The sequence below is a fragment of the Myotis nattereri genome (genome assembly GCF_964212035.1).
Source record: "Myotis nattereri genome assembly, chromosome: 5".
Taxonomy (NCBI): domain Eukaryota; kingdom Metazoa; phylum Chordata; class Mammalia; order Chiroptera; family Vespertilionidae; genus Myotis; species Myotis nattereri.
Window position 1 is genome coordinate 46,927,855 of NC_138080.1, and position 13,884 is coordinate 46,941,738.

The 13,884-nt window shown below is 33.2% G+C and overlaps 1 protein-coding gene across 2 annotated transcripts in view; it reads left to right on the top strand.

Annotated features, from left to right (window-relative positions):
- The window catches only part of RAPGEF2 (Rap guanine nucleotide exchange factor 2), a 233,688-nt gene that overhangs the window by 122,686 nt on the left and 97,118 nt on the right, over window positions 1–13,884 (top strand). For both annotated transcript variants that reach the window (XM_081093130.1, XM_081093131.1), the window contains exons 6-7: window positions 1,592–1,759; window positions 4,147–4,164. In XM_081093130.1, the coding sequence (XP_080949256.1) occupies window positions 1,592–1,759; window positions 4,147–4,164 (186 nt within the window). The remainder of the gene's footprint in view (window positions 1–1,591; window positions 1,760–4,146; window positions 4,165–13,884) is intronic.

Genomic DNA, 13,884 nt, shown 5'->3' on the forward strand with positions numbered 1-13,884 from the left:
AAAAACTATATTTAGGTAAGTCATATACATAATAATAATAATGCTAAATAGATATTAGTAATGTTTTTTAAAAATATTTTTCATTGATTTCTTAGAGAGCAAGGGGGAGGGAGAAATATCGAAGTGAGAGCAGATCATTGATTGCCTGCCTCTTGCACACTCCCTACCCAGGATTGAGCCTGCAACCCAGGCATGTGCCCTGACCAGGAATCGAACCAGCAACCTTGTGGTGAATGGGACAACACCCAACCAACTGAACTAGGCTGGCCAGGGCAGCAACATTTTTTGATGCTTTACAAAACACCTGTCACATTCTTCTTTACTATATAAAAGTGATTTTAAAGTAGCATACTATATATCCCTTTTTTTAAAAAAATCAGCAACTAAAATAGGATAGGGAAGGAACTCTCAGTGTAGACATTCATTTGACATGATAATCCTATTATTCCTCATCCAGCATCCTTCACCAGGAAAACCTGATAAGATAAATGGTGGCCTAATATAGATTATGATGGAAGTTTTAAATTCACATTTAATAAAGTATTTGGTAGACTACCACTCTATTTTTAGAGACAATAATAGGGTTTTTCCCTATGATGCAGGAAAATTCCATCAGAAATGAGAACTTCCTTGTCAAAGCTAGTGAACACTTTTGGTAAAATTTCACAAAATTTACTCTTAAGTGAGAAAGTGGCATGGTGGTGACTAAAGATTTAGGATTGAAAAAAAAATGTAGGCAGATAAATAGAACCTTGCTGGAACAGATCTTGAAAAGATTTTAGATACTTCCTAGAAATTTTGACCTCCATTAGTGCTATTTTGGGATTTCTCTGAAGGCTTTTTGAGCTTCAACATTTCCTTGAGAATTTTATACTTGCTGATAGTATACAAACTACCAGGGTTGCCAGTATGACAACAGCTTTAGCATCGAAATATGCCTCTATAGTGAGTAATCACATCTCATTATATCAATATGATGAGGATTAACTTAATGTAGCATATTCTCTATTAGTCCATTCATCAGAGTTTCTGAAATGTTTGAAATAAGGATTTTTCTTAAACAACACTATTTATAAAAAAAGAAACTGAATCCACAGAATGAAAGTAGGAAGAGGAACCCTTAGGGAATCTACCAAAGCCATTCTGCTAGCAGTCCTCTTTCAGTCATTTTGGATTTGGGTTTTTTTTTACAGATTTCCTCATATCCATCAGCGTTTTTGTGCTTTAGTTGACAATGGGGCAGTTGCTTTCATAATGTGTGGTAATATATCCTGTGAGTTCTTCCACTACTAGATCAGTACAAAGACTAACTGAAAATATCTTTCCTTTTCAAAGCACAGGAAATTCAAGAATTACCCATATTGTCCCTAAGTGGAACTGAAAATGCCTCTTTGTAAAAGAAAAGTTACTCAAAACCGATCCGTTCCAGTGACGTTCCAAAACACTTAAGAATCTGTTTAGATAGTTTGGCTACAAATGTCTTTGCAAAATGAATGAATGCGGACTACTTGTACGTTTTATTCTGCATTTCATCTTGATTTAGAATATCATGTTTGAAGAAATGAAATGTTTTTGGCTTTTTTTTCTTCAGGTGGACTATATGGATGAAAATGAAGAATATTTCCAGCGTCAGGCTTCTCATCGACAGTCTCGGAGGAGATTTAGAAAAATTAACCAGAAAGGTGAACGGCAAACAATTATTGACACTGTGGATCCTTATCCTGTGGGCAAACCGCCGCTGCCTAGAGGCTATCATACGGTAAGTTACACATGTGTGACATATTTATTTATCTTTCGTTTTTTTTGGAGTTTTGTGCAAAGACATTTAAACTTTATATTTTTGATGAATAATTCTATACTTACTCAAATTGCAGTTTTTGCTGGCAACACACATCATATGAATAGTTTTAAAGAGCATTGAAATAAGACATCAAAAGACATTGTTTAGCCTTTTTATTTCTGAAAATGTTCTCTGAAGATCAGTTTTGTGATCAGCATGTATAATTGTGACTGGGATATTTTAAGTTCTTATCTTAATCTAAAATTTTAGCCATCCGCCATCTTAATGACTGCTATCATATCTGTTTTTTATTTAAAAATTAGCTACAGAAAGATGGTCTAAAGTATCCTCTTAAATGCTTAATTATCATTTATTTGTAAATATTTGATAAGGAAGCTATTTTTTGTTTGAGAAAACCAAGACACAGATGAGTGGTTTGTACTAGACCACAATAGAGGCAATTTTAGAACCTTTTTAAAGTTTTTATTTTATTTTTACGGCCTGGCTGTACTATGCCATATTTCTCCAATCCAAAATAGTTGCAAATATACTTGAGGATTTCTATTTTCAAAAAGAAAATAGCTTGAATTCTTATATATATCATAATATGGCCAAAGATGTGTTATCTATATATGTAATATCATTAAATGAGTAGTCATTTATATTAATATTAAAATAAAAATATGAAAAAATAAAAATAGATAATTGACAGCTATGTTACATTTCACCTTTTTCTAACCTGTCTTTTTCTTTCTTTTTACAAAAAATATAAGTGCAAAAGGTGTGGGAAAATGTATATAGAATTAAAATTATATATTTAATTTTTAGTAACTTTAAGTGATATATTTTATACCCGCACTTCATATGTTTTGTTTGTGAGAGCTCTTTGTATTTGAATATTTAAGCACTTTTGATCACCAGCTACCCTTCTACTTCTGTCACTACCCATGTACTACTTTAATTTAACATGAATTTTAGAGTTGAATCCTTTCATTGAGCTCATTTAGGTTGCTTCTTACTCATCATAAAGACAGCTTTGTTTGTTGAAAAGACTTGGTATATTAAAAAAAAATTATGAAAGGTTTTTTGTTTCCATTGTCTATAAAAGAAGGTAGTATTTTTTAGTGTTGATGGAACATCATGGAAAAAGGAAATATAGCTTAAAAATAGTTGTACATATTAATAGTATAATATATTTTAGCCATATACTAATATTAATATTATTCTTTCTGCTTTAGAATTATTTTTCCATATCAGATTCCATACTAAGATAGTTAGTGGGAGTATCAATTAATTAAAATCTAGTGTTAAACCTGATTGGTTTAAAAATTTTTAAGTATGTTTTTATTGATTTTAGAGAGATTAGAGAGAGGAAGGAGAGAGAGAGAGAGAGAGAGAGAGAGAGAGAGAGAGAGAGAGAGAGAAAGAGAAAGAGAGAAAGAAAACATTGATGAGAAAGAAACATTGGTCAGCTGCCTCCTGCACACCCCTACTGGGAACAGACCCGGAAACCCAGGCATGTGCCAGACCAGGAATCAAACTGGTGACCTCTTGGTGCTTGGGATGATGCTCCGTCCACTGAACCACACCAGCAGGGCCTGATTCAATCACTTTCCCTTTATCACTGCCCTATTTTCAACTAATTTTTAAAAATGTGTAGTGTTGGGTTTTTTTATTATAAGATTAATTTTTTAAAGTTATTTTGATTTAAAAAATGTTGTACCTGGTCAACAAGTATTTCTGTAAGAGAAAATTTGTGCTAGAATGAAACATTTAACTTGATTGCTAATGGATCATGTACTTGTTTACTAATATGTGAAATGTTGGTATTAATTTTACTAAATGAGTTCAGATTGGCCACAACATGGCTTTAATTGAAAATATTGAACCCTGTGGTTTTTTTGTGTGTGTGTGTGTGTGTGCAAATTGTGTTTTAATTACATTTATATAATTATTGTTTTGCCGAATATATTTTAACTTAGGGAAGCAATTTTGTATATATGATACCACAAAATAAAAAGAATAAAGTAAAAATAATTATTCTTTATTAGCTCTAAGTCATATTTACTTATTCTTAACAGAAATATTTCTCTCTGAAAGAACCCCGGTAGGGTAGGACTGAGGGTGCAAAGCTTATTTAAAGGAAGCATGATCATACTTCATAGGTGGTTTTAAATGATTGCAAGTGCATTTCAAGTGCATGGCTGAAGAACAGAGAGGATGTTATACATATAGCCAATTCTGTATGGTCATTCTTAACCTAATATTAACATTATCTTCATTTTGGCAGATGTACTATAGCATGTCTGATAATGTTCATCTTTTCCTTTCCTCCTCTATGGCACTCATTTCATTTTGGCTCAAAGGAATGCACTAAATCTCAGGTATTGTAATTTGTGTGTGGTCTCCTAACACTAACCTAATTTTATTTGTAAATTTGCACTGTAAATAATGAGTTTATAATATTAATATGTTTTGCTTAGTCTCATTCTTTTGTATTTTGCCCTAAATTAGTAAAATCTCTTAAAAATCTGAAACTATCAGTGGCGTAGGTGATGGCACAGGCTGCCTTATTTGTGCAGATCTGGGGATGAATTGCCCTCTTTCTTTAAAGAAAGAATAAAAGTGCAACCTACTTATTTTTAAGAATGAGTGGAGCACTGTTCTTCACAAACCCTCTACAAATAAAAACATGAAGAGAGAAAGACAGACAGACATAATAGACGTTTATTTGTTTTTTTTGTGTGAAAGCTTAGGTAAAATTTCCTTAGAAATTTATTTTAAATGTTATAAATGAAAGCTTTAAATTTCGGGAATCCTGATATGAGAGCATTTTGAGAGACCAATGGTAAAATGACAGTCAGACAGAATAAAGGCTGAGTCAAAAGGGAAATAAAGAATTTAAAATTGCTTATGTTTTCTTTCTTATGCTTTATTTTTAACCAGATTTCATGCTTTTATTTCATTCTGTATTTTAATCAAGAGGCCTATAATAATACCTTTGCTCATTTTCATACCAGTACATGATTAATTTATGATTTTCAGTGATACTCTTTTGAAATTGTGGGTCAAATTTGGGTTTATCAGGAAATTTGGAATCAAGGAATTAAAAACGATTTATCTCTGGAAACTGATTTAAGTAACTAGTAAAATTTTGTGGTTGGGGTTTCTTTAATGCACAGGAAAAAGGTCATAAATAATTTAATTCACATTAGAAGTCTATCATCAATATGATATCTTTGGCTATTATTATAACCTTGTCTGATAGCATGAAATATTTATATAATTTTTAAAATTAAAATGGAGCAATTATTTTATGTTGCATACAAAAAATACATACATATTAAAATGCCACAGGAGGCATGATTGCTATATTATATTTTAGAAGCACTGCTAATTTTAAAATGATGTGGTAAATCCAAAAAAAATTGATACAATTTTTAAATTTTGTATAAAAAAATTTTTAAATACACCAGTGTTTTGAGCTTTTACCTGGTAAAGGAATACTTTAAAAATATATAATCACATTTTAAAAGATATATCAGTGCGTAATTAATCCTCTTTTTTAATGTGAAAAATTATCAGTCTAATTCCTATTTAGAACTAGGAATTGAATTAAAATGTGCACTGAATTTTGATGTATTCTTTATGTACACTTAAAAAAATTTGGCTTGTTTCAGTAGTTTAAAACAGATTATAATAATTTGATTCAAAAACATAAATACCCATATAGTCCGCGTAGAACAGTGGTTCTCAACCTTGGCTGCACATTAGAATCACCTGGTAATCTTTCTAAAATCCTGATTTCTGGGCCCCATCCTCCGGAAATTCTGTTTCTTTGTTACTAATGTTGTGGCCCCACCCCATAACAAAGAAACAGAATTTCCGGAGGATGAGGCCCAGAAATCAGGATTTTAAAAAGATTCCCAGGTGATTCCAATGTGCAGCCAAAGTTGAGAACCACTGGTGTAGAATGTTATCCGGACATTTTTTCAAGGCAAGTGTGTGAGGTTTGCTGAAAGAAAAAAATATTTTAAAATGCAGTGAGAAGAGAAGATTGGAGATGGCTTTCATTAGCATTTCCTTACATTTTGATTATATTCTTAACCTAATTTTGGCAACAACATGGTCATAATTGAAAATATTGGATCCTGTTTTTTGAAGGTGCATCTGAGGCTGTATTTAAGACAGCCAGGAAATAGGATGTGGCATGAATTACCAATCTTGGAGTGAGTAAAGATGTAGAGGCAAGTGGTAGTAGGTTCCTGGAAGAGGCTGGAAGATTTGGAGATTGACTTAGGGCTTTGGGCAGGTTTACCTTGTCTCCCGGTTTAGAATAGGCTGGGTGGTTGTGGGGGTAGTTTTTTTATTTTAACCATAATGAAGGCCCTGTCTGCATTCATGGGTAATTTATTCTATACGTTTCTGTGGGAAGGGAAGTCTGAGTTCTGTGTTAAAATGGACAGGAGAGGTGGTAAGACTTAAGGGGAAGAAGGACTGGAGTCAGGGGGAAGCCGGTACATGCCTGTTCTGTCATCTTTTTTTTCCCTTTCCTTTATTTTAATGTAAAAACAGCTCTACCATCTTCTGAGTTTGGAAAGAGCAAATATGATACAGTGATGTTAAGCTGAAGGCTGAAGAAAAGTTGTCCTGGTTACACTGTGGAGGTTATGTGTACCAATGGACATTTCAAAAATTTTCAGCCTTTTAAGGCTGGTTGCATAATTAAAATGCTCTTCACACTTGGAAGTTATGATTGACTTTTCATTCCCACTCCTACTCCTCCAGAAAAGTATGGCTCTGTTGCTGTGTACAAAATTTGAACTGGGAAGATTTGAACACAGTGTAAGAAAACTTTAATCAGTGCAGAATTTTTGAAAAAATCAAAACCCTTTAGACCATCATATAAAAAGATATGTCCCACACATATCTTTTATTATTTGTCCTTTACTACAATATGAATATATATTTCAGAGTACTGTTTAATAAGTATGTATTGAGTCAGTAGATTAGGCTTAGTTTAAAGTTCTTGGTGCAGGTGTACAAAAGTAACAAAAATACTGTATAAAATTAATATAATGTAAGTTGAATTAAATGTAATATTACAACATTATTTGAATCATTTTTTATTATAGTTAGTGATAATACAATATTTATAAAATGTGGCAACCCATGTAATATGATTGATTCTTGTATGAGGCTTATGAAAATGAGTCCCAGTTTTTATAAGGTTATTCTTTATAATAATTAGACAAGTCCTTTTTCTTATCATCTTTATATAGTTATTCCTAGATTATATCTTATTTATCTTTGAAATCATCTCTTTTTTTTTTAGAGAGATAGATTTGATTTAAGTTGGTTTCATCCTCAGTGAAGGACTTATTGATAGTTTTGATTAGTTAAAAAAATTGTAATTTATAACAACAAATTTATGTCCACCTGACTAATTTATTCATGTGATATTTTAAAACCTGTTTATATGCATTTACAGAAATTATTCAAATATAGGGACAATCTATTATAATTTCACTACTTATCATTCTTCTTTAAATTCATCAATTTCTTAATTGAACCTAAACCTTTGTCTTAAATATTGTCATTGATGCCTGTTTGTGAAATATAATAGGATGGAATTAAAGAAAATTTGTGTATTCTATTTCTTACAGAGAGGAAAGCTCAGTTAATATTTTCATTTACATTTTTTGTTCATTTAACAAATATTTATTGAATACCTACCTGTTTCAGGTCTGTGCCAGACTCTGGGGCTATAAAGGTTTATAGGACACACAGAATCTTGCTGTTAGTGACTTTATAATCTCACAGGGAATACAGACAAGTATAATATAGGGATACACGGAACTCCAGGTACTTAGGGTCACATAGACAGGGAGCCTTGAGGAATCAGGCATAGCTGGAATGGCTTTAATATTTTGGCTCAAAGAAAAATACTTTTAATCCAAAGAGCCCAATAGAAATGTGCAAACTGAATCAGCGAATGAAAAATGGAAAAGGGTGTGTGTGCAGCGTGTTAGAGAAAAGTGACATACACACACAGACACACACACACACACAAAATCACAGATTTTGCTAGATACTATTTATCATATTCATGCCTGATGTTTTTATTTGCATAAGAGAGGTTTTTTTTAAAGAGGAGTGCCCAAAGTATCCTTTGCTTTTTCACGCTCATTATTAGCAGGTTTCCTGGTTCCTCTTCACTTAGATCATGTTGCATTTTAAAATCCTGCAGAAAGCTCCCTGTGGAAAGGTCTTTGAACAATAGGTGGACATAACAATCCTGTGCCATATGTGCTGCAATTTCTGGCAAAATGCAGCGTGTTAACACTGCTGCCGTGGTCTCAATCTCCTGGCTTTGGAGGGGGGGCTGTTTCTCTTTCTTGCAGTTATAATCAGGTATTTATGCTGATTTAATTTATACAGATTGGAAAATTACAATATAGAGGATGTATAGAAATTGAAATGTAAATCAGGAAACAGTTTAAAACATAAAATGATTCCTCTAGCTCTGTTAACAACATGCATTGCAAATTCATGCAAGGCAGTTGAGAATAGTATGCACTGCGCTGTTTACCCAAGTTTCAGCTTCTGTTGGAGGATGTCTATTTTTATGTATTACATCATCTCTGCTGCAGAACTACCGTGCCCACTGGGATTTACTGTTCTTTCATTCCATTTTGAAAGAAAGCTTGTATTGATGTCATAATTGGACCCATCTTTTGGTTGCACTTGGAAATGGAAAGTAATAAGGGTGGGTGTTGTGTAGCAAGTCATGCAATATTTCAAGCAATTTATTTGTCAAAAAGATCACTGCCACTTTGTCCTGCCTCTAATTGTGAGCACTGGTGGCTCTCTGTGCCTGTGTACGTCTTAAATATACTTGGCGAAAAATTTAGCAAAGATCCTTTTCATCTTCGGCTGTTTCACTTCTTATCATGTGATTTATGTTTGGTCATGAGATTTTGCAGTGCTCTATGCTGATTTGAAAAATGTCTCTTTTCTTTGGAAAAATCTGCTTTGATACAGAGACCTATTTGCTGCCAGTGCTGAATTGATCTTTTTATGATTTATCAGTTGTAAAGTTGTCTGTTTTCACTATTTGAAATACTGAGTGACTAGAAATGTTCTCTTTTGATTTTGAATCCAGTGTTAAAACATTCACTTGCAATTATTTTCTATTAGCCAGTGCTGGCCTCTAAAGGAAGCGCTAGCCTTTTATTCAGTATGTAGGTGTTAGATTTAAATTACTTGTGAAAGGAAATTTTAATTATTTAAATTAAAATAATTTCAAAATGCCTACTATATGTTACACATAATTGTGTACATAAAATTTCCCCCTTATTTTCTCAAAAAAATTAGTCATTATTCATATCTCGGTAGTAAATATTTTTCCTTTTTTTATTTTTTTTTAAAAAAATCCTGATTAGGAACCAACCCACTCTTTTTAAAAAATAGCTTTATTGAGTTACAGTTCAGCTATTTAAAGTGTATAATCAAATTTTTTTGTAAAATATATAGCATTAAATGTACCATCTTAACTGTTTCTAAGTTTACAGTTCAGTATTGTAGAGACTATCAGTAGTAAACTTTTGACTGACTTGAATACAATGATTCACAGATATGCCTAGTATCCCATGTGATTGTTTAGGTCAGACATAGGCTGAAAAATAACTTTAAGATATTTTGGATGGAAGTAATTGTACAATCTATTGGAAAACAAAAAGCCTTGCCAAAGAATTGCTTAGATTAAAGCAAGTTCTTATGGACTTAGTATGGGATCAGGTGGCTTTTAAAAAAATAATTTTCCTTTTCCCCTTTTTATTGGGATGATCATAAGGAGCGTTGAATGTAATGTGGATTTGGAATTACTAGCCTAGAGGAGAAATGATGTGGTAGTGGAGTGGCCCAGATCTGAAGTGTGAATTACTGGTTGAGATACATTGGGTGGCAGGGTAAGTCAGAAGGGAAGAAATTGAGGATGAAAAAGAAAATAATTCACGTTGTCTTTATTTTTTTACTCAGATGTCTATGAAACTAGCAATAATATTCGGTCATGTGGTTTTGGAGCAATCTAGAAGGCATTTGGGAGTGTTAGACAATAAAGTTAAAATCTCAAAATAAATTTTAACATTTTTCTTTCACTAATTATTAGTATACGTTTTACTTTCCATCCATTTCTTTATGTGTATTTTTATGAACCTTATAAAAAAGCTGTATTTTTATGGACCTTATAAAAGCTGTTTGAATCATCAGGAATTTTGGAATACTCCGAAAAGTTTTTAGCAAAAGATCATTTTGCCATTTGCTAATTTGTGAAATAAGCATATATATCCTCAGCCAAATGGATGTAGAGAATCTGTGCGCATCATTGATATTCTTGATGGTATTGATGCCCTTGCCAACCGGCATTATTGATGAGCACTTGATACCTTCAGTCTTTTATTTTCTCCTTGGTACAAATGTTTGCCTGACTTTTGGTACTAACTTTAGTTAGACTGGAACAGTATGAGCAGCTAACATTCTGCAAGAGGATTAAGTCTTTAGAGAGTTCAGCTGAAGTAGTATTTTATGTACATATAGGATTTTGTCTTAATTGCATCTAAATATAACTGTGGATTCTTTAAAAGAGCTAAGCCCTGGCCAAGTGGTTCAGTTGGTTGGAGCATTGTTCTGAATACCAAAAAGGTTTGGGGGTTCGATTCCCAGGCAGGACACATACCTAGGTTGCAGGTTTGATCCCAATTGGGTTGTATATGGCAGACAACCGATCAATGTTTCTCTCTCACACACCTCTCTCTCTCTCTCTCTCTCTCTCTCTCTCTCTCTCTCTCTCTCTCTCTCTCTCAAACTTAATAAAAAACAAACATATCTTCTTCAGGTGAGGGTTAAAAAAAAAAAAACGAGCTAAGAGGCTGATGATTTTCCTAGTTCATCTGTTAGGAAACCAGTTGTCAAACCTTTTTTTTTTTTTTTTCTCAGAACTCCTTAAAACTTTTTGAGGACTCCAACAAACTTCTGTTTTTATGAGTTATCTATATCATTATTTGCCATATTAGAAATTAAAGCTGAAAAATTAAAAAATATGTATTAATTACAAATAACCCCATTGTACATTAATATAAGGGTTTCTAATGGAAATGACTATATTTTATAAAACAAAAAATTATAAGAAGAGTGGTATTGTTTTATACTTTTGCAAATATGTTCAATATTTGGCTCAATATTAGACAGCTGGATTCTCATACTACTCCTACATTCAATCTGTTATGATATGCTCTTCTGGTTGAAGTATGTAAGGTATATGAAGAAATTCTGGCCGCCCACAGGTAGTTGGAAAAAGGAGAAGTATTTTAACAGTGTTTCGAATAATCTTACTGATATGCTATACCAAAAGTTGACTGGTCGCAGTTTCTTAAAGGTCTGCTTGCCATGAGGAACATGTAACTATGTCAATGAACTTTTCTTACTCTCTTTTATTAAAACTCATTGGTCTTACATGTTAAATGACTTTATTCCATGCATGATTTGGAAACATCATGCATTGCTCACTGAGTTAAGCAGTCTTACAAATTTTGGCATGTTATGCAACATTAAAAAAAAATCACATTTGATAAGTCACTACCAGTCTTATAAAGAGGCCTTAATTTTGGGGAAGCTGTCAAGCTCATGATATTTCAAAAGTCTAATTTTTACTTGAAAGCTGAAATTTTATCATGGACAGAGTACTATCAGCTGTTTTCCTTGCAGTGACAAGCTCAGCTTGTTCATTTTCAAGAAAATATCTGCCAAATACCCAAGTCTGAATAACATCATTTGTCCATTATTTGTTCCTTCGAGTAAAAATAGTGTTCCATGAAAAAACCAAGTGCAGGGGTCCTCTGAGCGCAGGGGGCCCCGTGTGGCTGCATAAAGCACAGGCCTGCCCTAACCGGTTTGGCTCAGTGGATAGAGCGTCGGCCTGCAGGCTGAAGGGTCCCAGGTTCGATTGCGGTCAAGGGCATGTACCTTGGTTGCGGGCACATCCCCAGTAGGGAGTGTGCAGGAGGCAGCTGATTGATGTTTCTAACTCTCTATCCCTCTCCCTTCCTCTCTGTAAAAATCAATAAAATATATATCTAAAGTAAAAAAAAAATAAAGCACAGGCCTGTGACGCTGGGCCTGACTTGGTTTTCCTGTATTATTTTTCTCTGTATTTCTGTTTTCTTCTTGCCGATTAATTCCCTTTTAGGTTCTAGGAGAAAATGGAAAGTTCCCAAGCTAACTTTGGATGGAATCAGAAGAAATTTAAAATGTTTTACATTAAATAATTGTGTTTTAAGTATATTAATTGTATTGGATGCTTACCAACAACCCATGGTTGTAGTTACAGTAGTGAGCTTCCAAGACGTTTTTACTTAATTGATTTAGTATTTCTCATTTAGAGCATTTTTCTCTTCAGGATTTTTCTTTTTGAAGTCCCTTTCTGCCCATCGCGCCCCCTCCCTCCTCCAAAAAAAGTTGTCTATCTCCCCTTCCCTATTAAGATAATTAGCCATTATGCAGAATTTTAAAATACTTAAAAATTTTATATGCAAATGCTTGGTATGAAAGTATGCTGCTATCATAACAGTGAAGTGTCTGAAAGATAACCTTTAAAAATTGGTTTTTGGTCATATGCCAATACCGTTAAGACTAGTTTTAGGTCCCTCCCTACCGAACCTTCTCAAAAAACCATCACCGTGGATGTTTTTGACAACATCCTGTGGGTGATTAATAGTTAATGTTCAGGATAATCTCATCTAATTATTACAAATTGTTTCATTTGACAGTGCAAAATAAATAACCTAGCAATGTATCTAAAACTTCTTTATTCTCAAAACTTCTTACTGCTTTTCTAGAATTCTCTTCCATGTTTGCTATCCTCCACTTTTAGTATTTTCAATTTTACAGGCTCCTTTTTTGCTTTTGCATTCACTTGCTCTGCTTATTTTACAACATCCGTGGCTAGTTTCCTTTGCTATCACAAACTAGATTTACTACTCATGAGTGTGCTCTGAGGTTAGGTGTGATTCAGTCATCAGCTACTGAAGAAAAATATCTGAAAAGATAAAGCTGCCTTTGAGAAGGGACTGGAAATGTCCTGCTCCCCAAATTTGAAATGGTGTGTTTCTCTTGATGAACGAGAAATGTCCACATGAATAGTCTTCTGGGTTAGTGGTCACTATAGCTTCCTGCACTATTTCTAAGAGAAATTTCTGCATTAAATAATTGTCTGATTTTCTCCCCTACTACATTTTTACCTTTATTGTAAATACCGTGCTTCCTGGTTGTTTGCATATAATCTTAATATCTTACTAGTTTTGGTTTTTGTCTTTAATCTTAAAAGCCCATTGGATTGAATGCCCCATATATTTTTAAATTTTGGTCCAACAGATTATTATTTTGCTTTATGTCCTTGAAATAACATTTATTTTCTACAAAATACAAGCCATCAAGAAAAATGGGTTTTGTTACACATTTGCTCTGAGGTAATCTTTTAGTAATCATTTCGTGTGGTGAACAATACATTTGCTTATGTCATGCACATTGTTGAAGTCACCAGGGTGATTTCTGAAGTTCATCCCTGATTCCTTGTTTCCTGCACTATCCATCTCAGTCTTGGGGGTCAAGTGTAGAATTAATGAGTGGATGCCTTATTCTGTTTAGTGCTTCATTATAGACTTACGGTTGTGTGTTAATACTGTGAATTGCTACTTTATGGCACAACCAGGAGATATAATCTTCCATGAATATGACCCATCTGACCACTTGTGAGCAATTCTAACAATTGTAATTGTTGGAAATATAATTAAATATTCTAGTAGTATCTTTTAAAATATCAGCATGGTAGTAATTAAAAATTTCAAAGTGCAATTAAAATATAAATAGGTAAAATATTCTGTTTGCATTTTTTATAGCTTTTGAGGAGAGGGACAACTTAGATGTGTGGGTTGGGCTCTGTTTATTCATTTATTTATAAGGAAGACTGAACGTTGTCATCTTAAGCTGATGTGGTCCTATTGATAGGCTGACTTCTTTTTCAAGAGAACATTTAAAGAATTTCTGTG